At 52.7% G+C, this 27,447-nt stretch overlaps 1 protein-coding gene across 1 annotated transcript in view; it reads right to left on the reverse strand.

Moving 5' to 3' along the window:
- The window catches only part of SND1 (staphylococcal nuclease and tudor domain containing 1), a 438,879-nt gene that overhangs the window by 3,811 nt on the left and 407,621 nt on the right, over positions 1-27,447 (reverse strand). Inside the window, exons 17-21 of the mRNA XM_017957142.2 lie at positions 14,166-14,354; positions 7,299-7,440; positions 3,939-4,062; positions 3,020-3,089; positions 1,733-1,846 (exon numbers count right to left, since the gene is read on the reverse strand). Coding sequence (XP_017812631.1) covers positions 1,733-1,846; positions 3,020-3,089; positions 3,939-4,062; positions 7,299-7,440; positions 14,166-14,354 — 639 coding nt within the window. The remainder of the gene's footprint in view (positions 1-1,732; positions 1,847-3,019; positions 3,090-3,938; positions 4,063-7,298; positions 7,441-14,165; positions 14,355-27,447) is intronic.

Genomic DNA, 27,447 nt, shown 5'->3' on the forward strand with positions numbered 1-27,447 from the left:
CGTCTTTTTTTTTTTTTTTTTTTAAGAGACAGGGACTAGGCCAGGTGTGATGGCTCACGCTGTAATCCCAGCACTTTGGGAGGCCAAGGTGGGTGGATCACCTGAGGTCAGGAGTTCAAGACCAGCCTGGCCAACATGGTGAAACCCCGTCTCTACTGAAAATACAAAAATTAGCTGGGTGTGGTGGCAGGCACCTGTAATCCCAGCTACTCGGAAGGCTGAGGTGGGAGAATCGCTTGAACTTGGGAGGCAGAGGTTGCAGTGAGCCGAGATTGTGCCACTGCACTCCAGCCTGGGCAACAAAGCAAGACTTCATCTCAAAAAAAAATAAAAAAAAAAAAAGGAGATAGGGACTGGCCAGAGTGCAGTGGTGCCATCATCTCACTGCAACCTTCAACTTGTGGGCTCTAGGGATCCTCTCACTGCGGTGTCCTGAATAGCTGGGACTACAGGCGTGTGCCACCACACCAAGTTAGTTTTTTTTTTTTTTTTTTTTTTTTTTAAGAGACAGGGTCTTACTATGTTGCCCAGGCTGGTTTTGAACTCCTGGCCTCAAGCAATCTTCCCTGCTTGGCCTCCTATGCTGGAATTACAGGCGTGAGCCACTGCACCTGACTCCACATGTCTGTCTTCACCGACCTGTTTTGTGATACTTGCCTTCAGCATTTTCTGTTGCTTCTCTCCTGCCCTTCAGCAACTTTGTGAAAAGGTGGAGAGTAAATGTGCTTATTCTTCATTTGCACCTTTTATCTGGTGACAGTGCCAACCATGGTGTTCATGCAGCTCTCACTCCAGGTACCAGGCACCTTTGCAAAGCTAAAGCCAAAGGCAGCCCCTGGGAAGCCTCAACCTGCCTGAGCTCCCGGGGGATCTGGACATTGCAGACTGGCTTTCTGTTTCTGGGGATAGAGGGGATCCACGACCCACAGCATGGGTTCTCTCCTCTCTGGCTGCACATGCTGCCTCTGGGCTCCTGTTCTCAGATGGCAGGACCCCAACACTTCCTAATACTCTCTCCCCTCCCCATCACACCTTCCACATATTCAATCTGGGCAATCTTGTACACCACCACGGTTTTAACTACACAGACCCATACATTCCAGGTCTCATCTCACTCTCCAACTGAAAACTGTAAGTCTGCCTGGAGGTCCCACTGCCCAAATTTGCTCCTTCTCATTCTCCTTGGCCAACAGCAACATATCCACACATAAGAAACCCAGTGCCACCTTCGTCTCTAGCCTGGACTGTTATAATTGTCTCCCAACCATTCCTTCTAGTCCCTCTGTTCACTGTGCCATCAGAACTAACTTTCAGAAACGTTTTGGACCATGTCACACTTCTCCTAGAAATGGTGCCACATTCTTCCTGCCTATACAGCACAAAGAATAAACTCCTTGCCAGGGTAGACAAGTCCACGACATCAAGGCCTTTCCCATCTCACCTCCTGCCACTGCCCGATCATCTCCTGCCACTTTCCAAAAGCCCCCTGGGATCCAGCTGTGGTGGTCTAGTCTTTGTCCAAACGCACCCTGGCCTACCTGCTTCTATGAACTAGCTGGAATGCTCTAATACTATCTCCTCGGTAGCATCTTCCTCAACTTCCCATCTCTTGAGTCCTATTACTAAGAGACCGTCATAGTTTCCATCTTCTCCTGTCAGCCCATGAGGGCTGCAGCAGCGGCTGAGTGTCAGTGGACAGTATCCTTTGGAAGGAGGAAGACTCCAGACTTACATCTTGGGGCACCTGGATGAAGGCGAAGGCATACTCTGTGGCTTGAGCTGGCAGCACCCGAGTGCTAAAGGCAGGTGGTAGGGTTCCCAGGCGGGTGGATGGCAGGACCTCTCTCTGCAGAGAAAGCAGCAGGCCAACATGTCACATACTCGCTGCCCCCTTGCTCTCTCACAGGACAGCTCTCTGTGGCCAGGCCTCTGGGAATGCTAACTCTGGGCCACACTGTTCGTCCCATGACTTGGTTCCACTTTGCCACATACAAAGGCTCCCCAGTGGGTGAAGGCTGGGGAGAACGTGCCCTGCGGGTCCAGCAGTAGATGGGCAGCTGTGGCTCATACCCTCACTCTGGGCCTGGTGCTGGTACACCTAGTGGTTCCCATGAAAACAATCACAGTATAACTGGACTCTAATCGCTTTTCCATTTCCTCCCAATGCCCTTCTGTCTGTGACATGGGTTCCCTGACTACGTTCCCACAGGCCAGGGGGTGCTCCAGCTGCTGGCTAGGGGAGCACACCAAGACAAGTATCCCCGTGGTCACTGGGCCTGCCTGTGGTTCTGGCCCAGGCATCTGGGTTCGCCCTCGTCTGGCAGGACCTCTTCCTTTGTGTATTCCCAGGAGATAGGTTGGGAGCATGGCCCAGCTCTGGGATCTCTATTAACAGAACTTCAGTCTTAGCCCTTGAGGAAGGTATGGGAGGAATGCAGACAAGCAGAGTCATGACTCAGGAGCATCACCCTCCTGACCCTCCTGAACGACAGCTTTCTCACCGGCTCGCTGCTGTTCCTAAAGAGACTCTCCCAGGAGTTGTCAGTAGACTCCCAGGTCCAGCTGGAGAGATTTTCTCCCAAGGGTGCCAGTCACTGTCACCTTGTGACTGTCCCTTCCCAGCAAGCCTGAGTTTGGGGATGTGCTGGGGATTAGCGCATGGAACAAACACCCAGTTTGGCTTGAATACCAGGAACTGTGGGTGTAAAGGCCCTCCAAGTGCTACAGAGGCCCTGCCCCCATTCTGCAGAGACTTCAGGCAGAAGAGGAACTGTGGGTGTGGCTGGACACTCATCTGTGGGGTCTGGACGTGGGACCTATCAGTGCTTGCAGCCACTGGTCATAGACCCCAGTTTTGCTAGGTCACTCAGGGGGCCTGGCGTGTTACACGCACAGCAGAGATGCCCCAGTGCTCATTGTTCTATTGGTAAGCTCAGAAGGACCTTGGAGAGATCAGACGGATTTGACCCGGGGGCTGCTGTTTGATAGCCCCCCCAACACCCTGGTCCCCAACACTCACATTGCCGTAGTCAATGTAGAAGACATGTACTTTGGCAGGAGACTCGACTTTCTCTACTCGGGCACGGTACCTGCAATGGCATCATGGGCAGAGCTCAAGAGACAGCCCCGAGGAGTCTTGGGCTCCCAGAGCCTCAGCAATGGCGGGGCAGGGGCACAGCATTTTCCTGCCTGGGTTCAATGGGTGTCACAGGGGACAGTTACTGCACTCCAACTAGGCCCAGCCTTGGGCACTGTGGCCACCACCTAATGGAATCAGAGCATAGCTGGGAGCAGAAGAGGGAGAAAGGAGCATGTGGAGCAGATTAATGTGTCCTTGGGGCATAAAGCAACAAGACTAATGACTAGATTGATGTCTGCTGTTTAAACCCAGAGCACTAAACAGCAGCTGTAATTAGCCAGCAGATCTGTCTGGGAGGCCGCAGCAGGGAACACATCCAAGTCACTTCGTCACCCTGGGAAGGCCGTGGGCCCTCCCTTGGTAGATTACACATCAGCGACCTTCTTCTGGCCTGTGAGCACTGCTGCTCATGTCCTAGACAGCCGGGGAGGAGGGTCAGGCAGCTGGTATGGGCTTACCGTGGCCCAGCCTCTACCTCAGCCCCGTGTAACATCATTCTTCCCGGGTGAGGTGAGGGGTGTGCTGGACAGCCCGGCCAGCCAGCCAGCCAGCCAGGGCTCCCACTCTGGAATCCCCCAGGAGAGAAGGAAGGAGCCACTTCTGTCTGGCAGGGGGTGCACAGGCCAGAGCGAGGCCCCAAATGGGCTGTGGGCAATGAAGAGGGACACTCAGGAGAGTTGCTGGGGGCCACCATTAACCAGCTGGGGAAACCAGACTGCTAAGGCAACGCCCAGGGCCTGAGGACAGCCTTGCTATCGTTCCTGCTCAAGACTCTGCCTTGCTGTTCCAAGTGGCTTACCATTCTCCATCTACAAATTTGGCAATGCAGAACTCTCCCCTGCGGGGGGCATAGGAGCCCTCTACAGGGGGGTGGCTGGCAATGTCATTGCGCATGTTCTCCATCAGCTTCTCCAACTGGGTGCCTGCCAGGGAGGAAGAGTGCAGTGAGACCTGGGTGCTGGGTTCCTCGAAGCCGCTGGAGGGTTTTTCTGGGAGGGGTTGGGGAGGGAGCTCAATGTGAAATTCTGGGGGGCACTGCAGCACTGGCTCTGTCCCCAACCCCATGTGGGGAAGCCCTCTTGGTCCTCACTCCAGAGGTTTCATGCCATCTGCCTTCAGAAGTGGCACTGGTGACTTGCTGACACATTGGGCCTTAAAGGCACACACAGCCTTGCCATCTCAGCTCTCCAGTCTGCTGGCCCAGGATGTGGGAGCCCTTGGGATGTGCCTGAGCTTTGATTAAGGAGGTGGAGAAAGCAAGAAGACAGGGAGCAAGGACAATGCCAAACAGCCTCCTCCAGGGTGAGGGCTGGCCAGCCTGTACTGCATTTCTACAAGGCCAGCTCCTGGCCTGGGTCACAGAGGTGGTAACTGACAGAAGCCACTGTCCACTGCCTCCCGGGGGCAAAAGTAGGGATGAAGGATGGGCCCCACACCACTGTGGAAAAGGCCCCAGAATTGAAGCCATGGAAGATGGGGGAGGAATTCTTGAATCAGGACCTAGAGCCTCAGTATTATTCAAACTTGGCCACTCTGACCCTTGTCACCCTGCAAGATACATGCTGAACAGGACTTCCAGTGCTGCTGGGCTGGGGCTCTACTGTCCCACCCCGCTACTCAGGGCCCCTGATCCACTGGAGGAGGGATTCCCTACCTTGTCTTTCCCTAAGCACTCTGACTTTGGGTCAGCAGTCCTGCTGCTTTTGCCTGTTTTGGCAACACCTAGGGCCTACTCAGTTTCTCTCCCTGGCTCCTTAAAGAATCCTCCCACCCTGACTCTGGGAGGCATCAGTCCCCTGTGGCTTCCCTTTTTATGTCCCCTCTGGCCCTGATTCTAGCTCAGTCTCAGACTCTTTTTGCCCCTTTCCTCTCAGAAGCAAGGAGGGTGACTGTGGATGTGTAGTCTAAGTGTGGGAGTCCTCTCTTTATCTTCAGGGCCCAAGGCAGTGCTGTAAGGAGGGCGCAACATATGTCTGTTGTTACACTTGCCACAGTCAGCCTTACAAGTTACCTGCTACTTCACTGTGAGCTCCTTCAGGGCATAGACCATAGCTCACTTCTTTCTGTTTACTCACGCAAGGCCTGGTAGAATCCCCAATGCATGCAGGGTGCTTAATAATTCAGCTGCATTGAAAATAAACTCTGCATAAGCATGCAGGGATGTGTGTCCACTCTTAGGCTGCTGCAGAGGCCACTGGTCGTGCATCCACAGGACAGGGGCCTGAAGGTAGCAGCTGCCCCTCCCCCTCCCCAGTGGCCAGCCCTCTATAATTGTCTTTAGACAGTGTTCCTACCACAGACAGTGAAATTCCAGGGATTAAGAAGCCTTGACAGACAGCTTCCTCCCTAACTTGGTCTACTTTCATTTTTTTGCTCCAAGGCAACAGAAGCAGGACTTTGCCTCCTGCCAACAGGCAAAGCCCTCTGGGAGGTCCTTACAGAGACTCACTGGTCATTTGCAGCTAATGGCAATGTTTTTGTCAGATCCTTCTCGAAGACAGACTTTAATTGAAAGAAGGGAGACGGGGCGAGAGGATGCCCCCCGAGAGGGGATGAAAGGTTTCAGCAGAGGGGGGCTGTGGATTCTGAGGTTTATCTCCATGGATACCACGGAGCCACCAGAGGGCAGGGGCCTTCCTCTCTGGAGACCACCACAAATCCCCAGGTGACCCGCCAGGAAGGGCCTCACTCCCTTCTCTTCCAGCATTCCAAGGACACATGGTTTTCTCTTTTTTCTTGTTTTCTGCTTCAGATTTCTGCTCCCTAAGACTTCAGGGGCTTGTTCTGAGTCAAGGCGGGTCCTCCCCAGCAGGGTCCAGCGGCTGAGTGGAGCCTGCCTGGGAGTGATCGCCTCCTTTTGCTCAAGTTCTCTGGGGGACTGGTGGGGATTTAGGGGTGGTGAATTCTAGTTGGTTCCTCTGCCCAGGAACAGCTCTTGTTCCTACCTAGACCACCACTACAAGACTCCTTCCCTGTCACATGACCCAGCCCTAGAGGCTGGCCACCGCCCGATTTCATTCCCAAGGCAACTGCTGGAGCAGCTTTCGGCAGGACTGTGGCTGACCTCAAGAGAACCTAATCCCAAAGGCTCATCGGCTCCATCTCTACCCCTCCCCTTCGCGTTTTTCCTTTTTAAGCACAGCCAGCCCAGGGCCAGGAATGGTCAAGTTTTTCCTGGTGAAATGACACTCACAAAGGCAGCTGCCTGGGAAATAGCATTAGAGGGAAGTGGCTGAGACAGGGCTGGAGTTGGCCTGGGGTGGGCTGAGGAGGCTGGGCAGAGCTATGTCCTGCCATCTGGGGGACTGCCTGAGTGTCACTGACACTTCCAGCTCCCTCTGCCCACCTCTGCCTACCATGATTTGTTTCCTGGGATCCAGAGGCAGCTCTAAGAGCTTTTCCTTCTGCTCCAAACTCAACTGTTTCCCTGCACAGGGTGGCCATGAGAAGAGGGAGATCAGGATGGAAAGTATAAGCGGGTGGAGGTGGAGTCGAGCCAGCGGCTGCTAGAGCTTTCTCCTGCCCTTTGGCCTCCAGAAACCCCAGGTTTCTGCCCAGGGGACCCTGGCAACAGTGTACACCACTCAGGATGGAAGGAGGAGAAGGTCCTTCAGAGACTGCCCGGGGATGTCTTCCCCTAGAGCGCTGCCTGTTTCCATGGAAACTGGCTATCACTCAGGGCTATGTTAACCTCTACAGAAGGAGAAACCCCAGCAGAGACAAACCCAGCACCACTCCTTGCTCCCCCAGAGGGAAAGGGGCTGAGCGATGCCTGGCTGATGCCTGACACACTCTGGGGGCTACAAATCCTCCTGCCCAGCATAGTCAGGAGTGTGTGGGAACAAACAATCACCTAAGAGGCTCAGAGCTCCACCCAGATAAACCTAGTTATCTCACCTGCTCTCAGAGGACCTGCCCGGCAGCACCTCCATGCCTGAGCCCACGCCAGGGCTCATGTGAAGGTTCCTGAAATAACCCCAAGCCCAGAGGAGCAGTGGGACAAGGCAGGGGGATAGGGGCGGCAACGTGAGCTCTTCAGGGGAGGCTCCTGGACTGCCTAGGCAGCGTTCCTCCCACCCACTGGGCAGAGGCCTCCTACCCCCAGGCAGCACTAGCTGGACCAAGCAAGGAACCACGAGCCAGCGGCCTGAGCACTTACCGGTCTCCACATCCTGCACGTAGAAGTGCAGGTCGTCAGTGATCTCGGTCACAAACACAGGCTTGTAGCTGGCGGATCGCTCCTTCTCCTCCAGCACTGGCATCACCTCCTCCACAGGCTGCTCCTCATAGTGGGCCCAGACCTGCATGTTCAGTCGGCAGAAGTGAGAAGAGGGTGAGGAAATGAAGTCATAAAAGACACGGGGAGGCCAGGCGTGGTGGCTCATGCCTGTAATCCCAGCACTTTGGGAGGCTGAGGCGGGTGGATCACGAGGTCAGGAGTTCGAGATCAGCCTGGCCAATATGGTGAAACCCCATCTCTACTAAAAATACAAAAAATTAGCTGGGTGCGGTGGTGGGTGCCTGTAGTCCCAGCTACTTGGAAGGCTGGGGCAGAAGAATTGCTTGAACCTGGGAGGCACAGGTTGCAGTGAGCCGAGATCATGCCACTGCACTCCAGCCTGGGTGACAGTGCAAGACTCTGTCTCAAAAAAGAAGAAGAAGGAAAAAAAAGACACTGGGAAAGAGGTTTTGGGCAAATGGGATCGGCCCTGGGTGAGTGACTGTGGGGCACTGGATTCACACCCGGCTGAGCCCCTGAAGCCCTCTATCTCGGAGGCGAAAGGTGGGCTCTCTAAAGTTCTCATCTAGCAGTTCTCAAATTCGGGCAGGCATCAGAACCAACAAGGGAGTTTATTAAAAATGCAGGCCCCGGATCCTACCCCAGGCCCAACAAATTACAATCTGTTCTGAGCATCCCAGAGAGAGTAAAAAAGAGCAAAACCAGACTCCCAGGCCATCTCATGCACGTCCAAGTGTGAGAGCCCTGCTTTCACGAACTCTTTGGCTCTGGGCTCCTCACACCCGCACCTCTCTTGCTCCGGTTCCCCATCTCCCTTCCCCGTGGCCCTCTGCAGGGCGCCTCTGAATTCTGCAGGACCTCCTGCTGTCACAGGGCCTCTGGTGCTCCTGAGGCAGTCCAAGCCGCAACCCTAGGCTGGGGAAGAGCTCACCAAGAATGCTTCTGCTCAGCATTTTCTCCATCCTCCTCACCTCCAGCAGGTTGCTCTGACCTCAGCCCAGAAGCTGGGCCATGCGCTCTCCACCCTTCCCTCTCTCCCTTCCTTCCCCAGGCCCTGTGCTGTCAGGGCTGCAGTGGCTCAGAAGCTGATTTGACGTGACAGTGTGTCAAGTCCAATCCTGCAGCCAGAAGATTATCCAAATGGTGAGGTCTGTCAGAGCAGGGGAGGGAGGTGGTTTCCAGCTGAGCAGCCGGAAGGGCGGGTGGGAGAGTCCAGAGACTGGATCATGCTTGGGGTCCCAAAGACACACACAGGAATAAGGATGATTAAAAGTATTTGCCCAAAACTTATGTGCTTATTAGGTGGCAGGTACCATTCTAAACATTCTCCAAATATTAATTCATGTAGTCCTTACATCAGCCCTTTGAGTAGGTCTTGATATTATCCCTGTTTTACAAATGGGAAAACTGAGGTACACAGGCTTGCAGCTAGAAGTAGTGAAATCAGGATTCAAACACAGGCAGCCTGGCTCTAGAGCTCTTCCAGGGGCATTTGGCATTAACTAGGTATCCCCGAGAAAATACCATCAACCAGGAGGAAAAAGCTGTTTGTTAGTGGGGGGTGGAGAGGGAGATGAGGCCTCATGTCCCTGTTGTTTTTGAACTTGCCGTTTGACTTTGGTCAAACTTTTCTGGGTCCCCTTTTCTTCTCTCTCAGCTGAAATGCAGATTCCTCAGGAGCTTCAGGACACAGCAGAAGGGCAGGAATGCTGGAATTCTGGAACAACCTTGGCTCAACCCAGACCCCACACTTCTGCCTTTAATGCGGCGTGAGTGTGAGTGTGGGTTCTTCCACTAGAAGGAGCGGCTATGGTGGAATGACTGAGACATCTCCCAGGCCCAAGCTTTCTACCATCCTACACCAAGCAGTGGCTTCTATGGTTGGGCTTGTGGGCCCCTGGTCTGGTGCTCTGGGCTCCTATCCAAATAGCTCCTGACCCCTTCTCATCTTCCAGGCTCCCGATACCTTAACACCTGTTCCCATCACCACAGATCTCTGTACACGCTGCTGCTTCTAGTCCCCTAAGCCCTGGCTGGCCAGAGGGGAGGAGGCAGGCAGCAGGACTTTAACCCACAGCTTTGCCTCTAGTCAGGACAGAGGCCCTAATCCCTCAAGGGCCTCCCTGCCCATGTGGGGAAGTGGGTCTCTAGCTTGTGGGCTTCCCTGTGAAAGGGCTGGGGGTGGGAGTGAGGGGCAGTGGGGAGAGGGAGATAGCCATAAATGCTTCCGATGCCAAGCCTATATCCTGATAAGCCTGAGGCTTTCCCCCTGGGCCTCCGAAGCTGGAAGTTCACTGTTATCTACCTAGCCAGCCACTCCTATTGACACCTGGGCTCCCAGCCCTTCTGGGACCCTTGCAGCTCTGAGGATCAATGGGACTCGCTCGGTCTCAGAGATGAGACTGTCAGCACAACCTTAAGTAAGCTGGGGTGGAGCCCTCCTGTCCCAGGAGTCTGCCCCCTCATCCCCACCAGCAGGCACCCCTGCAGTCCCGAATCCCTCAGCATGCCCTCTGCATCCCACGCAGGGGCCCTTCCCTCTTCCTGCCAGCTCCCTCCTTTCCCAGCACTGAGCTTAACAGAGACTGGCACTCTGTGCTGGTTCCTGAGTGGACCATGGGCCCTGAGCCTGCGAGCTGTTGAGGGCTCCCATCCCAGCCCCACCCTGCTCCTTTGGCTGTGAGGAAAGGCGGCCGCTCAGCAGTGTTGTTGAATTAGGAACACACTGACAGGGTGAAAGCAGAAAATGCTAAAGACTCCTCAAGTAAAAGTGCCTTGGGCAACAGCATCAGGTCTCCTCCTTGGGGAGACTGGGGTGGAGCTTCTTTCCCAGCAGGCTCAGGTGGGCAACAGGTGTGAGGTTATGGAAGATGCAAACCAAAGCCTTGGGGATGGCCCTCAGCCCCCAGCACTAGGGCCAGTCCTGTGACAAGGTGCCACAGCTCACTTCGTGGTGGGTGGGGCGGTGCAAACTGCCACCTGAATTGAGAAGACAGCAGAAGCAAGGTGTCTCCATACACAAAGTGCTTGGCACCCGAGGTTGCCAAGAAGCATCTAGAGGGTAGGAGAGAGACAGCTGCCTCCTCAGATAAAGGAACTCTGTTTCTAGGAGAGGCTGACCTTTGGCCCTTCAGGCAGTGCAGCCATGACGGTTTCCTCTTTCCCTGTGGGGATGGAGGTGATCAGCTGTTCCTTGGGACTTGCAGCCACATGGGCAAGCTGGTACATGCAGACTGGCCAGGTGGCCCCTTGGTGGGAAGGAGTCAGTCGGCTGGGAAAGGCGTGGCTGCCCTTGTCCCCATCCTTAGAACAAGGGCGCATTTGCTCATGTTGACTCAGGCCGCCCTTCTGCACAGCTGGGGTGCACGGAGGACACACACTCACTGGCAAGACACCTGCCAGACCTAGCCACTTTCCACAGCCATCCTCAGCCCCTCACAGCTCAGATTTCCCACAAGAAGCTGGTTTCTGGGAATCCCCATTGTAGCTGCTCCTCTTCCTGGACCTCTGGGGAGATGACGAGGAAAACTCAAAGATCCTTTCCAGAAGGAATAGTAATTATACACCCAGACACAGAGAATTAGTGCTGTATGGCGCTACCCCAGACTCTTGAAAGATGGAGGAGCTGGGGAAGAGCCTCTATGGCCAAAGAGCTGGGCAGAGGTCCTGAGCTTGACCTAAGCAGCAGGGCCCAGGAATGCTGGGAGAGCCAACCATAGGACAGTCTGCCCTTGCTCATGGACTACCTCTGAGCACGTGGAGAGGCAGTTACTAAGCATAATGTTGTGGAGAGAGTGTCCCAGCTGACTGATGGCAGGGTTTGCGGTCAGGTGGGGGAAGTGTCTCTCCAGGCCAAGGCCAGGGTGGAGCTCTGCCGATGGCGGGCACTGCTGGTACCCCCAATGGCCCTGGCTACAGAGCAAGACTGGGAAGGGTGGATGGAGGCCCCTCCTGCCTGTTCATCTGCTCCAGGCTGCTCTGCCATGCAAGTTCCTGCCTTGCTTGGGTCCCCTCTATACTCCGGGGCTTCTTATGTTCTGTTGCTCCGGCCACCCTGAGGGAAAGAGCCCATCAAGCCAGGCACAGACCAGGCAGGTCAGGAATGGAGGCTGTCTCTCCTGTCCTCTCCCCGCCCTGGCCCTCTCTCTTCCCTGCACTTCACCCTCAGGGATGCCCAGGTCCTTCTCTTGGCAGGTGATGGGGACTGTGGACTGAGGATCCATTGGCTGGAGTCTTTCCTTTCTAAATCCTGTTTAACATTGCTGCTTGCAAGGCTCCAGGGGTGGGGCTGGCGAGGGGCCAAGGTGGCAGAGGCCTTTGGGCCTGCAGCAGGGAAGCCAAGCTCAATAAAAGCCAATCGATGGCCTATCCAGCCCTGTGCAGGGCCCTGCTGGGCACACGTGGGGGGTAGGGTTAAGGAGTGGGGACAGGCATCTGCCATCTGTGGTTCCCTCCTTGGTCCTCAGGTCTATCCAGGGCTGTTGAGGAGGAGGTGGGGGTTACCTCCTGCCAGGGAAGTGGAGGGCCCTATCACCTTCTTCACTGAGGAGGCATCCACAGGGCACAGGGAGCAAATACACTCAGCAGGCAGGCAGTTAAGCCCTCATAGCTGGGAAACCAGCATTGTCAGGTTCCCCAAGACAGACACACTCATGAATGCATGCACACATAATCACACTCCCAAAGCCTTCTGCACTTCCTGGTCTCACAGAATCCCTCAGCATTACCTTTCCTTGGTTAGCTACAGGAACAAACATTCATGCATCCTGATGCTAACAGCATCTCATAACCACTGTCTCTTGACAGGTAAGGCAGCCCTTGTGGGGTCAAGTGGGACAAGGCTGGGTACACCCCGGATACTCAGGTTACTGTCCCGTAGCTGGCCACCAGATGCTCTTATCGGGGTCCAGCCAACTCTGAGAGCTGTTACAAAGCTCTGCTAGTGCTGCTCCTGGGAAACAGCTCCTCCAGGAGGAAAGCCAGCCTCGGTTCCTCAGGATCCTTGATGAGCAGACCGGGATTTGCAGGAGAGGGACCCAGGAGGCGGCAGGCCCTAGCACTGAGAGTTGTGCACTGCATTTTAATTGGACTAGAATAAAAACACACAGGCCATGTAAGTAATTAATCACTGGTAATTACTCCTCAGCATCATCAAGTGGCACCAGCAAAATGGTGACTTGGGCTCTTTCAGACAAACACACTGTGCAGTAAATAATGATGCTGAGTTCAGCACAGCCTCTGGCAGGGAACCCACCCTTCCATCTCAGGCCAGAGTCCCCTCCCTGTGCTCCTCTGGGTTCCTCTAGGGTCTCTACTCTCAGAGGGTAGAGGATTGCCCAGCTCTGAAAAGGTGGCTTCCGCGCTCACTGCTGAAAAGCCAGTAAGCAGGGCCAGGATGAAGACGCTTTTGGCCTCTGGGCCTTAGACTCTGGGGCTTGCCGCTCTACCCCCAGCTGCTAACTCTTCTGTGAAAGTGCCAACCTTTAAACAGGAGGCCCCAGTGCTGCCTCTCCCCCTTCTCCCTGCAGCAGGCAGAGGACATGGGGGTGGCAGTCTTAAGTTCAGCTGTCACAAGCAGGAAATCCAGGAAGAAGCCATGTGACTCCTTTCCTGTAGGAGCTGAGGCTGCCTGCTTTCCCCTCATTCTGGGAGGAGGACGCTTGATGTGAGCAGGAGGTGGGAATCTCCTCTGAGGTCTCATGGTGGCTGCCTCCTCCAGGGCACCGACCGTCCCTTTCATCTGTGCTAGCTTTGTGGTCCACCTTTCCATGGAGTCTTTCTACCTCCATTCTCCTCTACCACCAAGGGGTTGGTTGCCTGCCCCAATCCCCAGGGGATGGGAAGAACGGATACAGAGAGACCCAGGAGGACAGTCCTGAGGGGCGAAGAGAAGCCCTGAATGAGGAGGCAGCTGCTTGGGGCTGGTGAAGAATGTGGTGCTTCTGGGGCCTCAATACCCCTGACTCTTTTTGGCAGGTGTCTGGGCCTTGGCTCTGGGAAGTGAGTTTTGAGCCAGATGGCTGCCCCATGGGAAAGGAAGCATTTATTCCTGGAACAAATTTATGGCTCAGCACGGCTGTCCCACGAATTCTCCTCAAGCTCACAGGAGCCCTGACAAATTGGTGGCCGGCTGATTTATCCCCATTATCAGGGCCGGGCTATAAGTCAAAAGCAACAGGCTGAGTGAGCCTGGCTCCCACCTCCAAACTACTGGGTTCCTCAACTGTCGATTGGTTTCCAAAAGCCGCTTTCCACCCCATCCCCCTTGTCTCTTCAGTGTGGTGCCCACAGAGACTGATGGGTTGTAAATCTCTTGTCCTAACGGCTGAGGCTTCTCCTGGGGTTGTTTCCCCACGGGGCAATGTGAAGGAAATTCAGATGTGGGCTTGAGCTGCACAGTCCCTCTGAGGGCACTGACAGAGAAGGGTCAGGGCTGGGGAGGGAGGGATGCCCCAGGCATTTTGTCCCATGGCTCCATGGTCACCTAGACAGCTTTCTGTTTCAGGCCCACCTGAGCAGGCCTGGGATCACTGATGACGTTCTGGGCTGGCAGCCCAGGCCCACTTCAGGTCTGCAACAGGCTGTGGCCGAGGACACCTCAGCTGGCAGCCTCTCCTCGCCTGTGTGTGGCCCTGGTGTGGGGTCTGAGACCAACACCTTCCTGGGCTACTCAGTGTGGGGATGACAGAACGACTTCCTCCTGGAAGCAGCAGTTCTCTGGAGGCAGCAGCATTAGTGTGTGAGGACGGGAGGGCAGGGAGAGCATGGCTGGGCTGCCACACGTACCTTCTCTTTCTTCTGCTTGGCGGCCTCCTCGGCAGACAGCAGGGACTTGTAGTAGGAGCTGCGTTCGGCGGTGAAGTGGACCTTGGAGAGCGCGTGCTCCACCAGGAGGACAGACAGGTTGGCGCCGTCGATGTGCAGCCAGCCGATGAAGTTGCCGGCCTTGTCCATGCTCTCCACCTCCACCTCCACCTGGGACAGAGAGACAGGCATAAGCCTGCGGGGGCCAGGCCTGAGCGTGCAGGGGCTGTGCCTGTGGGGAGGACAGCAGCGCCGAAGCCTTGGGTTCACAGGCCTTGGCAGCCGCTGCCATATTCACTCCATGTGGCAGTAGCAGCTGGAATGGGGAAGAAGAGTGGGAGCCTGGTGCAGTGCCTGCACTGGGAACTCCTAGAACCCTTCAATTTCAGCCTCTCACAGGAACAGACACACCCCAAAACTCGCCTCTCTTCTCAGAGCCCCTTCCCCTCCTTGTGGCAGAAAGCTACCAGGGCAAATGGGACTCTCCTTAACCTGAGACAGACAGAGAGATAGAGAGAGAGAACGCGCAGTTGAAGGTCAGGAGCAAGTGAAGAAGCAGAAAGAGGTCTTGGTGCCTCCCACTCTTCAGCACCCACCCCAGCTCTGTGCTAGAAGACAGACAGGCCCTTAGGGAGCGAGGCAACCCCTGGGGAGAGAGAGGCTGCTTTTCCTGGTACAGCTGAATGAATTCATGTCTAATGAAGGTAATTGAAGTGGCTGCATGAAAAGTAGGAGAGGAGAGGAGAGAGGACAGGAGAGGTAGAAAGACGTAGGCAGGAAATGCATCAGCGCAAGGGCAGTGAGTGACAATCCCGCAGGAGTGGCCAGAAGTGTATGGGCTGTGGTTGAACCACAGGCCTCAAGGCCTCCTCCACTGACTGTCTCATTCCGAGGACCCAGGACCCCAGACCTAGCACTGACTGCTTTTCTAAAAGGGCAGCCTCAGGATCATGGCCCTCGTGGTAGCTGATCTGCTCCTACGTTGTGAAGGCCACAGCCCAGGATAAATTCCTTCTTTGATTCTCTCCTGACCTCTTTCTTTCCCTGCTAAAGGGGCCTATAAATGTCTTTGCTGCCAAATGTAAAAACTTGTATTAATTTAAAGCCTTCAAGCTCGATTAGGCAATAAAATGAATGTCTAAATACCTGGGAATTCTCGAAGTCTGAGCTGGAGCTAGTGATAGAAGGTTAGAAGGGATGAGGGATACTGGGTGACATGCCTCCCCAGAAGGACACGGTGGTCTGGGTGTGCAGAGAGAAGGTATCGGGGAGGAAAACAGGAGGGCCAGGCAGGCAGGACCTTCACTTCCTCCCATTCTTAAACACCCTCTCCGTCCTTGAGGCCCACATTTAATCCTTCAAGAGGAAATGCAGGTTCAACGATGACTGAAGTTGGAGTGTGGTATAGAAGGGGATGTGTGGAGTCTATTAGGGTTAGAAAAAGAGATAATGGAGAACATATAGGTTCAGTCCATGTGGATTCTGTAGGTGGCATTGGAGGAGTGTAGCTATTAAGGTAGAGCTGAGAGCAGAATCCAGGTTTCCCCAATGCCTTCTGTACACTGCCTCCTGACAGAAAAGACCCTCCCCGTCCCTAACACCCGCTTTCCACAGCCTTCTGTTTCAGGAGCAGCCCTTCTTTCCACTGCCATACCTCTGCTCCTCCACCATCCAGGACCCTGCAGCTCACTGGTGCGGCCTGGGCAAAAGTGCTGGCCCCAGTGCTTGGCTGGGCTGACCCAGTGCCTGCACTACACGATAGAGTCCAGTGCCTGTGGGTGTTAAAATTGGTTTCTCCTGTCTCTAATTTTGGCAACTAACTTACTGAAAGGACTTACTCTTGTAGGGGAGAAGGGCAGGTGGGCAAAATCTGAGGTTGCTCAGGTTTCAACACCTTGGATCTACCTTGCAAATGCCCAGGGCGCTGGAACACAGGAGAAGCCTGGCCACTGGAAGACCGAGCACCTCCTCCAGGGGGACGCCAGGATTCGGGAACAGGCTGTCATGCCTGCAGGGGTTGGGGCAGGTGGTGGGGATAGTGCGGTAGGCGTGGACAAGACCTGTGACGGGCAAAATGATACACGAGAAGACTATCTCTTGTTCATCCTAACTTGCCAAGCTTTATCAAACATGCTAAGGTCAAGAAGCATCCTAGAGGAATTCTGGGGAAGCTGAAGGAAGAACAGAGAGGTTGCTTGCCTTGTGTGTAGGGGCTCCTGGACACATGCTGGCCAAAAGCAAATGAAGCTGGTACAGTTCCCAGCGAACACTGAGCCCAGGCCCACATCGGTTTCCGCATTCCCTGACCTCTTGTCTTCCACAATTTTAGTAGCCAAGTGTCCTTTCCCTAAAACCAAGGATGTCTTTCCTGCTTGGACACAAGGCCTCTCTCCAGGCCTGGCAGGCCCCCAGACAGCTTGTGGTGGGCCAGTGTGTCTCTTGGCACTGGGTTGCTGGGGTTGATGCAAGAACGTCGGAGATAGGCACAGAGGCAACCAGGCATGCACAGTTGCTGTCTATCCTGTGAGGTGCCCATGCTCAGACCCCAACCCACATGGCAAACCCCACATTCACACCTCGCTCTCTGAGGCTGCAATCCACATGCTCACCCTTCTCCAGGGCTTATGTGAGAAGGAACCCAGCAACGAGCAGCCACACCTGGGGCCAACACTGCAGGGTGCAGCCAGGCTCTCCTGGGCAGGTGAGCACCAACTTCACACTTAACCAGCCTGTCGCCTGCAATCGATATGCTAACTTGGGCTTGACAAGTCCCTGGGCCCAGGCAGCTGCAGAGGAAAGAAATCTCTGGCCTTGGGCACAGTGCTGCCACCGAATCCATCTTGGGTTGTAGATGGAGATAAAACTGTCGGCCATCGGGCTTTGTTCCCTTTTATTGCAGCTGCCACAGCCACAGTAATTTCTCAAACAAAGGCACTTGGGGAAGGTGGGCTGGCTCCTCTCTAGCCAAACCCCATGCAGTGTCTATCCTTCTCCATAAACCTCAGCCTGGACGAGGCTGTGGAATTCGGTGTGACTCTTCTCTAACTCTGGGAGAATTACAGAGGTTGCAAGCAGAGGTTTAAGCAGGTTGTATGTACACGTGTGATCATCCTTTGATGTTTCTCTTTTACACTGACTGCCAGGAAATTATGACTTAACTGTAACATTACGTGGGTCTATGTTTGTACAAGTATTATTTCTTTGTTCAACTCAAAGATTAAAATTTCTCTGACATTTTCTCTTAATTAAAAGATACACACATACAGAGATATATACATACAGTTCAATTTTGTTATTTGTGGTAATTTTATTCTATAAAGAGACCGCTGAATTTGCAAATATCGAACCATTGCTCCTAGGGGAAATGCAGGTTTGGGTTCCTGTGAGCCTCTGGTCACAATATTTTCATCAAATCAATATATAACCTTGTTCTGTTTCTGTTTAAAGACACCTTGTCTAATATGTGTTGCTGGCTCATTAACATTGAACTGATGGCCAACAGCACAATGACTAATGCCTGAATGAAGCTTATCTAACACACATATCTTCTCCATAAGGTACATCCCAGTATTTCTGCACTCAGGAACACCAGGTAACACTTCAGCTCTATGCTGGAGACCATTTAAAACCGTGAAACCAGCAACAAAAAGCATGAAAAATGCAACAACATGATGCTAAATAGATTGTAAGAAGGACACTTGTTTATATTATCAAAGCTGAAGCAAGAAGGCAGAGTGTTGTCATCTTGTTCTACCCTGTTCCACCTAAGATGGAAATGTGCCCCGCCAGGTGACTCAATTTTTTTTGTCACTCTGTGCATGTCCACAAATGACTGCAAAAGTACATGAGTATTGATTTGGGGTTACAAAAATAGATTTTGGTGAATCTGCAAATACGTAACCAGGAAATAACGAAGATTGACTGTATATTGTATAGACACATAGAGTTAATTCCCACAAGTTGCCTCAAACTGGAGACGATAAGGAGACACGTCCCACAAGTTGCCTCAAACAGAAGACACGTTAGGGGAGGCTCATTCCTGTAAATAGACAAGAAATTTCTTCTTGTCCAACTGGCTACTGCAAGCATTCAATGAGATTCCTATTGGTGGAGTGTTGTGTAATTTGCAAACTGCTATAAAATAGCCACTCATCTCTTGGGCATCTTGGAGTGTTTCAGGAAGAGATCTGGACTCAACAGCTTCCACAGGAGGCCTCCTACAATGGCAGGTGACTTTAGGCCTTAGGTGACTTAGGTGACTACCACAGGCTGCTAGAAGGCTGGCAGCAGGCTTCGTATGAGAGCATGCATTGGCGTGCACACATGTGGGTGGATATGGCCTTGAAGGCACCAGAGCATGTGTGTGCATGTACACAAGCAGCATTGGCGAGGGACAGATGAGCGCTCTCCTCTTCATTCCCCTCTATTTAGTGCCCATGCTGAAGCTGAGACCTAGAAAGACACACGGTTCTTGGGGAGGAGGGTACCTCCCAAAAGACTATAAGAAGGTGCAGGTGGCACCACACTGAGGAAGGGGCTTGGTGGTAACTAGTTAAGAAGCGAACAGCCTAGAGGCTTGAAGGTCAGCGTGACCTTCAGATATTGACAGCCATTTCAGTCTGCCTCACTTGCAGTCCTGCTGGTCTGCCAGCATCTCTTGCTCTCTGCTCTTGATGCTGGTAGAGTGGGTGGGGATTTTGAGGTTGCTGAATACCTGGACTGCACCTTTGCCCGCTTCAATGCCACTTTCTCTGGGAAGGCTTCCCTGATCCCTGGCCTACCATGAATCACCCTCTGAACGCCTATGGGCTTACCCTCCCTTTGGCATTTATGGGGCAGTGTACAGCATGGAGGTTATGAGTGTGGACTCTGGCTCCAGACAACCTAGACCTCCATGAATTCTGGGGTGCCATTTAAGTTCTGTGTGCCTCTATTTACTGTAAAACTAGGATTGCAACAGCATCTACCTCAAGGATTTGTTATGATTAAATGAACTAATATAAATATGTTAAGCACTTAGAAAAGTGCTTGGCACATAAATGCTTCAACATGATCTTCATAAATTATTTACTTCCTAGTAGGGGCAGTTATTTCATTTCTAAATGTCTTCATCCTCCAACTAGACTGTCAGCTCCATGGGGAATGAAGCTTGTTCCAGACTGTGAAATTTCTCCAGAGCTGAGCACACTGGGCCATGAGGTGGCAGAAAAAGCATGGATTCTGGAGTCAGTTATCAACTCCTAGTCCTAGCTGTGAATTTTTGGGTAAGTCACTTGACCTCTCTTAGACTGTTTCCTTAATGGTAAAATGAGGAGGGGTCCTGTGCACTGAATGAGGTAACAAAACTGCTTCCTCTTCCCTTCAACAAATGCCAGTGATGCCAGTGATGCCCTGGTGGGATGGTTACATCCAGCAGCTGTCTGGCTTTGCTGAGCTGTGTTCACGGGACTTCTCATCAGAAACGGACAATCCCTGCTTAAAGAGCTCCTTTATTCTCCCTGCCTCTGAAAGCTTTGGGTTTCTTACACCCGGGGAGTCCTCCCATAAAACACAGAGTGAAGGTAAGGCAAGTGGGGCTGACAGAATGAGCTCAGGTGTGTGACTGTCCCTGTACCACCCGCACAGATAGATCCCTTTCTCTTCAGGGCAGGTCTTTCCCCACAACAGGGCCAAAGCGGCAGGTGCTGCCAGCCAGCCATGCCCTGCAGGAGAGCAGCTCGAGGCTGGACCTGGCCTGACTGGGGCCAGGGCAGCCAGTGGGCCCTACTGCCTCACAGTGGGACGCGTCCTCCTGCTCCCAAGCACATTAATGTGCCATTAATGAAATTGTTCTGGCTTATTTACCAAATTAATACAAACGGCACAGGCTGTTCATTTGCATGTCTCCTAATTACCGAGGAAGAGCTCCCCATGCCCAGGCAACACACACACCTCAGTGATCACCCAGCTGGGCTGTGGTCTCACCCTTCCCAGGAAGGGTGGATGAGGAAGGGGAGAAGGAGGAGGAGAAGAGCATGGAGCAGCCCCCAGCTCCATGGTTGAAATCAAACAGGGAGGAAGCGGGTGGCCAGGAACTTGTTTCATTTCCTGTGGCCCCTTTCTGAGCAGTCTCAGTGCCCTGGGCTTCAGAAATATACACTTGGTCCGTCCCGTCCCCACTCCAAACTGTTCCTCTTCTCCCCATTGTCTGGATTCTGTCAGCTCTTTAAAACAGAAAGTACTTCAGTCAAACAGGCGGTGGGGACCAAGTCCTTCTCCTTCTCTAAGCAGTGGGGTACAATGCAGGGCTGGGGAGGCACTTGAGGTTGGCTGAGGGGTCTGGAGAAAGGAGTAAGAGTGAAAGCCAGGCAATGGATGATGGCTTTAGAAATGTCAACATTCTCAACTTCTTCTAGCCCTCTGCAATTAGACTTCAGATTCTGAACTCTTTCCTAAAGAAAGAAGGGTGGGGAGGGAGAGTGAGGGTGTGCGTGCATGTGGTGAGTGTGGGGGAGATTCTTTAAGAACTCAGTTTTCAAACCACAGAGGAAATTCTGACTGCCCTGGGGGTTGACTTAGCTGTGTCTGTCCTTAACTCGCCCGGAGCCTGCAGCCAAGTTGGATGCCTAGTGCTTCTAAGTAGGCGCAAAGTTGAAGACCCAGGTCCCTCTCCTAAAGCCTCCTCCGGGTCATGGTGAAGTTGTGGGGAGGGTGAGGCGGTAGAAGGTGCACTGGAGGCTGGTTCTGGTAAGGCTGACTTAAATAAGGGAGCCGAGGGCACTGGAGGCAAAAGAATTAAGAAATGGAGACTAGAGAAAGACAGCAGGGGGATGCATGTTTCCCTTCATGACTCAGGGCACCCTAAGGAGAGAGTTCACACAGGGGATTTACTACCAATGGGGGGAGGACAGGGAGACCCCACACACATACAAGCCTTTCCCTTTTTATTTTCCAGGAGGATGGAGAAGAGGTACTGTCTCCCTCAAGTACACAGGCATTACTGCAGTGCACAATGCCTGAGGCAGCACAGAAAATTACTGAGCCTCAGCCAACCTCAGAGCCCTGGGTCGTGAGGCTGCAGGTTGCCTGAAAACAGTGTGGAGGATGCTCCTCTACCAAGGAAGGTTGGCAGCCTCAGGCAGGACAGGCAGGTCCCAGGTAGAGAAGAGCCCAGCACAGGGTGCCACTGCCCTGAGGCATCTGGGAAGGAAGAGTCACTACACAAAGTGGGGTGCTGGCTGTAAGTTCTTCCAGGCAGCAGGGTGGGGGTGCTCAGGGCTACCTGTGGGAAGGTAACATCAGAGTCCCCACAGACAGGCTTTAGAGGCAAAAGTCTCCATCCTTTCCACATGCTGTCTGGCCATATTCCTGCTTTCAATATTTCCAAAGCAACCAGCAACAAGCACAGCAAGCGGCCTGGATGGGGAGAAGGCGCTGAGGAGCAGAGAAAGGCCCTGGGCTAGAACTGTGATCCAGGTGCCAACATTGCCTCTTATGGGCTGGGCACACTGCACCTCTCTTTGGGCTTAGTTTCTCCATCTGTGAAATGAGAGTTGAACAAAGTTTCTAAGGTTCCCTCTGCTCTGCATTCTCTGAGGTCAGAGGATGGGGGCAGCAGAGCTGACAGCTGTGGCTGCAAGCCAACAGGAGAGATGAAAAGCAACAGTTACACGGGAGAGAAGGGCAAGCAGGGAAGCCCCATTTGCTAACAATCAAGTCCTGGAGAACTTGCAAGGGGGCGGTGGGAAATGGAGAGAGGGGAACTGAATAATGACTCTGAGTCCAAGATACTCCTGTCTCCTCCCAACCCACTCATCCTAGCTGCAGCTTTTTTCAAGAATGTGAGTAGTGTTCTGGAGTAACCAGAGTGTAGCTTGGGTCCTTTCCTGCCATGCAGAGGTAGCCTTGCCCAAGGCTGGGTTTTCTGCGTGAAGGCTGTAGCGTGCTGCCACAGCCAGAGCTGTGAACTTGAAGAGACACCTCACCTTAACACAGTAGCAGTTTAACACAGCCAGCTCATCACCTCCACGCCCGGTCACACACAGCCACACCAACTTCTTTCAGAGATGATGAACGTTAACAATGCAATTAATAAGGCAATGCTCTGAAAGCCGAGAGGCTGTGCCTATGCAGTGCCTCCTGGGTCTCGTTACCATCCGCATCTGTGGGGAGTGGGCTGGCTAGAGGCAGGCAGCAGCATGGATTTTTCATGTGCTACTGGGGCAGTGTGGTTCTGATCCCCAGTGACACCTCTGTTCCTAATCCCTCATCACCTCCGGACCAGGTAATTCTTTCGAGCGCAGCCCACGGAGTGGATTGGTTTTCTAAAAAAACCTCTTTTCTGGCATTGGTGTGCTAGAAATGCCTGGAAATCAGGCCTGGGCTGGCACACCAGCAAGAGGGGCCAAGAGGCTCCTGGAAAGGAAAGGCCTGGGCAGTGGGCGAGCTGGCTCTAGAAGCTCAGGGTGGCTTTCTCTCCCTACTGGAATGCCTTTTCCCTACCTCAGAGATGAGGGGTGGGATGGTAGGGGTAGGGGGAGAAGGACTTGGTCCCCACTGCCTGTTGCCTTTGGTCCTGCCTGAGGCAGTGAGGCAGCAGCCACTGCCATCAGCGTCATCTGGGTCTGCTGGGAAATGCGAACCTGCTGACTCCAAGCCTTTGTGAGCGCTAACACAGTTTACAAACTGACGCAATCTGTTCCTTTGGTGCAGGCAATAAGGAAGCAGACTGTTCATCTTCCCAGGAAAACCCCGTGCTGGAGGCTGCAGGGAGATTTAACACTCTTCCCTGAGGCTGGTGCCAGGGATGTGGCTAGAATCAGTTCTGTTCTGTCTCTCGTTCTATCCCTCACCCCTCTTCCCAAAGGTCTCCCAAGCTGGAGGCAGGGTCTGGAATGCCTTCTGAGAGCGGGCATGCCTGAATGGCACAGCTCCTCCTCATGTTCCCAGTTAATGTGAAGGGCAGTCCTAGGCAAAAAACCAGGAAAGAAGGCTGCCTTCCATTCGGTGCCTCCGTTCTTTATCTTGAACACTGGTTTGGCCCATGGAGTCAGCTGCAGTGGCCCATGTTCTCCCAAGCCCAGTCAAAGAACCTCTATGGCTTTAGAGCTATATCCAAGCCCTAAAGGGATGGAGCTAGGAATGTGAGAAGACAGCTGGCCTCTTTTCTTGGGGAAAATCGGTATATGATCTATGGAGTAACTGCACGAGGTTATTAAATCTTTGACCTGGTCTGAAAGTAACCAAATGTTGTCCAGTCAGGTCAAGTTCACATGTCAGCTCCCCTCTGCGGGTACCTGTACCTATGTTCACATGTCAGTTTCCCTCTGCAGGTACCTGTACCTATATAACTGACCTCAAGGCCTGCTGTGGGACGGTGCAGACCCCTGCCCTGTTCCCAGGCAGGAAGTAGCTGACCTGTGACCCTCCAATGGGGCCAGTTCACTCTGCTTTGTGGACCTTGATTCTCAGGCTCCTATACCTGAACCACTGTGGGTTTCCCACGGGGACTCACACTTTGCTATTAAGAAGGATTTAGCATCCATGATTACTTCATTCCCTTCCATCCATTTTGCAGAAAAAGAAATGAACTTGGCTCCAGATCACAACCTCTTCTACTTCCTCAGGCACCCATTTCCATCAGTTACCTATTTCTGTCATCACCTTCCTGATTTCCTTTTTCACCAGCATCTAACTCTTTACCTGCAAACATCTTGTCCATCTTAGCAAGCCTTGCTTTGACTCACATCCCATCAAGTCTACCTCTTTCTCTTTACCCAGGGAGTACTCTGCACATTGCCAGCCCCTTTTCACTCCTGTAGCCAATGCAGCTGGCTACCAGTCAGTATTCCAATGTCACTATTACTTCAAAGACCTGTTAATTGCCATTTAAATAATTTCTTCTCAGATTTCATCATTTTTGACCTTTTAAATATCTTTAAAAGTCAAGCACCCCCTTTCCTTTTTGAGACTTTCTTTTTTTAGGCCTCTGTGTTTCCCAGTCTTGGCTTTTTCTCCCTGCTTTCCTAGTAGCAATTGCGAATCTTCCCCAACAACATGGCCCTTGAATATGAATGTTCCCCAGGGGCTATTTGAAGCCGTAGACAGTCCCTGCATCCCACCACTCTCTGAATTATAGAACTCAACTTTCACCTCTAGTGCAGAGGTCACTTCAGAATTCAACTCCACCAGGCAAATCTCCAATGTTATGAGTCCCATCCTGAATCTCTCACCTTCACTATGAAACCTGCTCTTCCACCTTCATTTCTCATCCCAGGTCTCAGCATGAGTAGCACAGTAATCACCCCTGGGCTCCACAGGTAGGTCCACACCAATCTCCAGTACACACTGATTCTATGGATTCTTCCCCTCTTTTTTATCCTTATTGCCATGCCCAGCTTTGAGTAACAGGTCCCCCACTGCTGTCCCTGTACCAGACTTGTCTCTAAGGACCCCTCCATGATACTGGAGGGTGTGGTTCATCACAGGCAGTACAGCACCATGGTCAGATGCAGGCTCTGGGGCCAGACCACCTCCTTCTGGGCTTGCTCTACTACTTACTGGCTTAATCCAGAGTGGGTGTTTTTTTAACCTCTCTGGGTCTAGGTTTACCTTTTGGTCAAATGGGTATAATAATGAGTGGTACCTACCTCAAAGGGCTTCAGTGAAGAGGAAGTGAACTGATTCAAGTTAAACACTTAAGGAGAGTCTGGCAAATAATAAGTGCTCAATAAATGTTGTTATTTTTTTAAAAAAATCCCAATCTGATCACTTCACCCTTCTGCTGAAATCCTTTCCTTGTTCTCCACTAATGTTGGAATTCCTCAGTACAGCACAGCATAAGCTCCTCAGAGCTGGGCTCTTCCTGCTCTCAAGTCCTGCCATTGTGGCCTTAATTATTTTGCTTTAGTCAGGCCACACGACTCCCAGCTCCACAGACAAGTTGCACGGTTCCAGGCCTTGGTACATGCTATTCATTTTGGCTGGAATGTTCCGTCCTATGACTTCACCTGCAAACTCCTACCCAACTTACCCCTCAGATTCTGCACAGATGTGATTTTATTTGAACCACTCCATTACTTATGTGGATAGGGCTTTTTCTCACAGCATTTTGTTCATATCACCATGATAGTATTACAATGGGTATTTATTAATGGCACCTGGTAGACATTCAATAAATAGATGAGGAAAGGCAAAAGGTTCTAGCTTCTCTAGATCGCCAGCAGTGACGTGGGAGAAGGAAAGTCCCTGGACAGAACACTACCTTTGGGTAAATGCATGGCACCAAACTGACTAGAGAAGGCTTATTTCGAGAACTCCTCTAAGGTGAGAGGACCATCCCTCAGCTGCCCCTGCCACAACAAGTATGCTTGTGGGAGCCCAGAGGGGCAGAAACAGGCTTCAGTCAGTGAGGCCAGCAGTGATGACTCAGAGGCAGCACAGCCCCGATGCCATGAACAGAAGGGGCTGTTTTGCACTTGGCTTTGCCTGTACTGACTATAACTGGAGTGAGGATGGCCTCCTGTGTTTATCCAGGCAGCAGTGCAGGCAGTAGCCGCATGTGCCTCCCTCCGGTCTCCCACACACTCACCACCTCCTCACCACCCATCCCTCAGCAAGGAAGGGGTGAAGAGCAGAAGTGAACATGAAAGAGCCTAGGAAGAGCTGTGAGGACAGGGCACGAGCTAACGACATTAGCAGAGGTGGGAGGTGGGGTGAGGCCACAGATGTCACGAAGCCTGGACCCCCGGAGCCCAGACCACGGTGAAGCCCTCCAAGCAAGGGATTAGGGGGTGCTGGTCAGGCCACAGTCACCTCAGGAAGCATCTAAGTACAAGGGCTGAGACAGCTGAAAGCTACAAGTCACCTGCCGGGTGCTGGTCTCGAGCCCTCTGGAACAAGGAAACCTTTGAGGAAAGGCAGTTGCTGTTGGGTTTGAAGGAATCCGGGTCTTAGATTGGGATGACAACCCCTAGCTCAATCCCTTCAGAATTCTCAAAACTGGGCTGTGGGCGTGGAGGCCAAAAGCTTCGAGGATAAGACAGGAGTGTCCCATGTTGGGGTGGGAACGGGATGTGGAGCACCTTCTTTTTCACCATCTAATTTCTTGGCAAAAGGGACACAGACGCCAATCCCTCTTACAGGCCAGAAGAAGGCACCAGAGAGAAAAATCTGTTTGAACAGATAATTGAACAGAGATAATTCTATACTCTCAGCTAGGGATCAGGCAATTTACTTGTTTCATAAAACTGAATATAAGAAACGCCAAACAATTTCAATCAAACACATGCCTATCCCTCCCTGACTAATGTTTGATTAACTCCATGAGAGGCATAACTGAAACAACCACAGGGTGAAAGGAGGGGCCTCCCTTGCCCCCTTTCTTTCCTTTTGTCCTCATGCCTCCTTTATCATTAGGCTGGCTAAGAAGGTACCATCCCTTCTGAGGCAGTCCTATGTCCCTGTGCGCAACTCACTCCTACCTGTCCTTAAATCTACCCTGCCTCCATGTGCCAAGCAGAAAGCCTGGCACAGGCCTGCTTTTCTCACCAAGCCGTGCATAGTATATGCTGAGTACAATGGCCCAGAGAGGGCAACTTTTTCTGATCCACACAAAAGCACCATTGCAGGAAGGCAGCAGCCCCGTTAACCTACACTCCAGATCGGACACAGAATAAAAAAGTCCAAGATTCTCCTCTTACCCCACTAAGGAGCTGCCTTTAGGCACAGCAGAGAGAAGATTTGGACACTGTGGGGGACTGTGCATGTTCCCAAACTGTTTCAAACCTATTATAACCCAGCAAGGAAAGTGAAGAGGCCTTTGAGATGATGCTGAGCCCCTGAGCCTGGTCTCTGAGCTCCTGCAGCGCCAGTGCTAGAGGGCTATTCTGCATTTACCCTCCTGTGCACAGGACAACTGGATTCTTGCTCGGTATGACCTGGGGGGCCCAGGATTGCTCTGGCCTCTCAGTAATGCAAAGAAAAGCCTGTGAGTAAAAGCTACCAGTTATAAGGTTTGAACACATACATGTGAAAAAAGGATAAATCCAGCATGTCAGAGGCTGGATCAGCCTGGTTAATGACCCTGGCCCATGCCCTCTTCTGTGTGGAGGTCGGGTTTCCTCGATGCTAAATTTTTATTGCTAATGACAATTAAAATATGGCACGGCTTACACCCTCAGAGTGGAGCTCTAATGTGCCATAGCCCTCTCAAACTCCTAGTGCAGGGCTGCAGTTTGTGACCTAGAGACGTATGGGTCACAATGAGCAGTGCTGCCTCTGGCCT

The sequence above is a fragment of the Papio anubis genome, chromosome 4 (assembly GCF_008728515.1).
Source record: "Papio anubis isolate 15944 chromosome 4, Panubis1.0, whole genome shotgun sequence".
NCBI classification, from domain to species: domain Eukaryota; kingdom Metazoa; phylum Chordata; class Mammalia; order Primates; family Cercopithecidae; genus Papio; species Papio anubis.